The sequence below is a fragment of the Coptis chinensis genome, chromosome 4 (assembly GCF_015680905.1).
Source record: "Coptis chinensis isolate HL-2020 chromosome 4, ASM1568090v1, whole genome shotgun sequence".
Taxonomy (NCBI): domain Eukaryota; kingdom Viridiplantae; phylum Streptophyta; class Magnoliopsida; order Ranunculales; family Ranunculaceae; genus Coptis; species Coptis chinensis.
In genome coordinates this window covers 78,674,031-78,676,413 of record NC_141459.1, presented here as the reverse complement: position 1 = coordinate 78,676,413, position 2,383 = coordinate 78,674,031, and the positions used below count along the sequence as shown (strand labels likewise).

Below are 2,383 nucleotides of genomic sequence, written 5' to 3'. Positions count from 1 at the left end.
TCCATCGAAGAAAACTGGACCACAAAGTTGGACTTCTCTCACAAGATGTACGGTTAAATGAACCATAATGTCGAAGAAAGAAAGATGGTGGAAAGTATTTCTCCAGAAGACATAATGTGATTACCAATTCTTTCTGAGTTTCACGTAATTTCTGCAAATCGACTACTTTCGCACAAATGGCATTGAAGAAGAAGTAGAATCTAATAATTACATATCTCACATGTTTTGGCAACACAGATCTTATTGCCACCGGAAGCAATTATTGCATCAGCACATGACAATCGTGGGATTTCAGACCACCTAATTTTAAATCTTCCATCGAAACAAGTGGCATGAAATTAGATGAGTAACCTTCAGGAACTTTTAGCTCATGCAAGGTTTTGCAAACTCGTAATTTCTCCACTTTGGATAATGTGTAACAAGCTGGTGGCAGGTATGTTCTCAATCCTTTTCTTTCTGGTGCCAATTCCTTTCTCAAACCCATCTCCTTAAGATCACGACGAGAAGCAACCCCATCCTTCGTTTTCCCCTTAATGTTAAGCAAGGTCCCAATAATGCTATCACAAACATTTTTCTCAATATGCATGACATCCAAGTTGTGTCGGAGAAGTAAATGTCTCCAATACACAAGCCTGAAAAAAATCGACCTCTTCCTCCAACAACGTGTAACATCATCATGAACAATATTTGCTCTTAACCTTTTTGACTCGTCACTTTTGCCCCAAAAAGTTACAAGTGTTTTAACCTTCTTCCGTATACGCACACCGGTGAGTGGTGTTGGTGCGGATCGAAACTCACATTTACCATTAAACGCCTTTTTTTGCTTTCGATACGGATGCTCTTCTGGAAGATATCTTCTGTGAGCCATGTACACATTCTTCATGCAATGCTTCAATCTGCAAGAATCTGTGTGTTCACCACATATCGGACAAGCGTAATAGCCTTTAACACAAGCACCGGACAAATTACTAAATGCAGGAAAATCGTTAATTGTCCATAAGAGAATAGCCTTTAGTGTAAATTTTTGTCGTTGGAAAGCATCATAAATCTTAACCCCTTTCTTCCACAATTTTTTCAAGTCCTCGATCAAAGGTGCTAAGTATATGTCAATGTCATTTCCAGGTTGATGTGGACCTGAAATCAACATTGTCAACATCATAAACTTCCTTTTCATGCACAACCACGGAGGAAGATTATAAGTGACCAACACAACAGGCCAACAACTATATTTACTACTAAGAGAGCTATGTGGGTTGATTCCATCTGCCGAAAGTGCTAAGCGAAGGTTTCTTGGTTCTGCTCCAAACTCTGGCCACTTATCATCCACTAGCTTCCATGCGGGTGAGTCTGCTGGGTGACGTAGTTGCCCATCAACTTCTCTCTCATTGGCATGCCATGTTAAATTTTTCGCTGTCTCTGCTGATTGGAACATCTTTTCGAATCTAGGGATCGGTGGAAAATACCACAAAACTTTTGCAGGCGAACCATTACTTTGCTCAATCATATTATCCTTCAACTTATATCTTGAAAGTCCACATGTAGGGCATGTCTTTCTGCCACTAAACCCCTTCCGATATAGTATGCAATCATTGGGACACACATCTATCTTCTCATATTTCATTCCATACACTGCCAATGTCTTTTTAACCTCACGCATATTTTTGGGCAGTATATTCTCTTCGCTTGGTTGCATGTCTCTCATCATTTGTAACATCTTTGTGAAGCTTTTGTCGGACCACCCACTCTTCGCTTTCAGATTGAACAAGTTAACAGTGGCAGATAACTTCGTATACTTTGAACATCCTCTATACAAAGGTTCCTCAGCATCTTCAAGCAACTTCTTAATCATTTCAGGGTTACCCGCATACTGATCTCGTGCGGCCTGAACCAATTTTGCTGTTTCAGCTGCATCCTCTACAGGCTCCCACTCAAAATGATGATGGGAAGGCTCATCTGTATCCATATACGAGGGAGCTGCACTTGTTGTTCTTTCCCCATGCCATGTCCATGTAGTATAACTTTGGCACATGCCATTGAAATACAAATGATTTTTAACGTCGAGTTCCATCAATTTCTTGACATTCCCGCATAGTTTGCATGGACATCGTATAGGATTTCCCTCACCAAAGATGGCCCCGTGCAAATCGTAGAAAATTCGAACCCCTACTTGGAATTCAATAGATAACTTATCCTTGGACATCCAACCCTTATCCATTTTGAATGTGTCAAAGAGTAATCTGAATGTAAACAGTATTGTTCAGTTAACAAAGTAATCAAAAGGCATTTTTAATCCCCCACGAATATGCCGGATATGAAATCTAACAAGAACACTACATGACCAGTCCTTTATTTCTAATAAAACATTAATAATGTTACGTATTAT

At 39.7% G+C, this 2,383-nt stretch overlaps 1 protein-coding gene across 1 annotated transcript; it reads right to left on the bottom strand.

Annotated features, from left to right (window-relative positions):
* Positions 1–259: 259 nt before the first annotated feature.
* Positions 260–1,910, bottom strand: LOC147504948 (uncharacterized). The gene has a single exon (XM_086605413.1). It carries the CDS (start codon positions 1,847–1,849, stop codon positions 260–262), a length of 1,590 nt encoding a protein of 529 aa, XP_086461539.1. The 5' UTR covers positions 1,850–1,910.
* Positions 1,911–2,383: the final 473 nt, after the last annotated feature.

Excerpts from the sequence above, each read along its gene's own strand:
- LOC147504948 (XM_086605413.1), bottom strand. The coding sequence starts at position 1,849 with ATGATTAAGAAGTTGCTTGAAGATGCTGAGGAACCTTTGTATAGAGGA.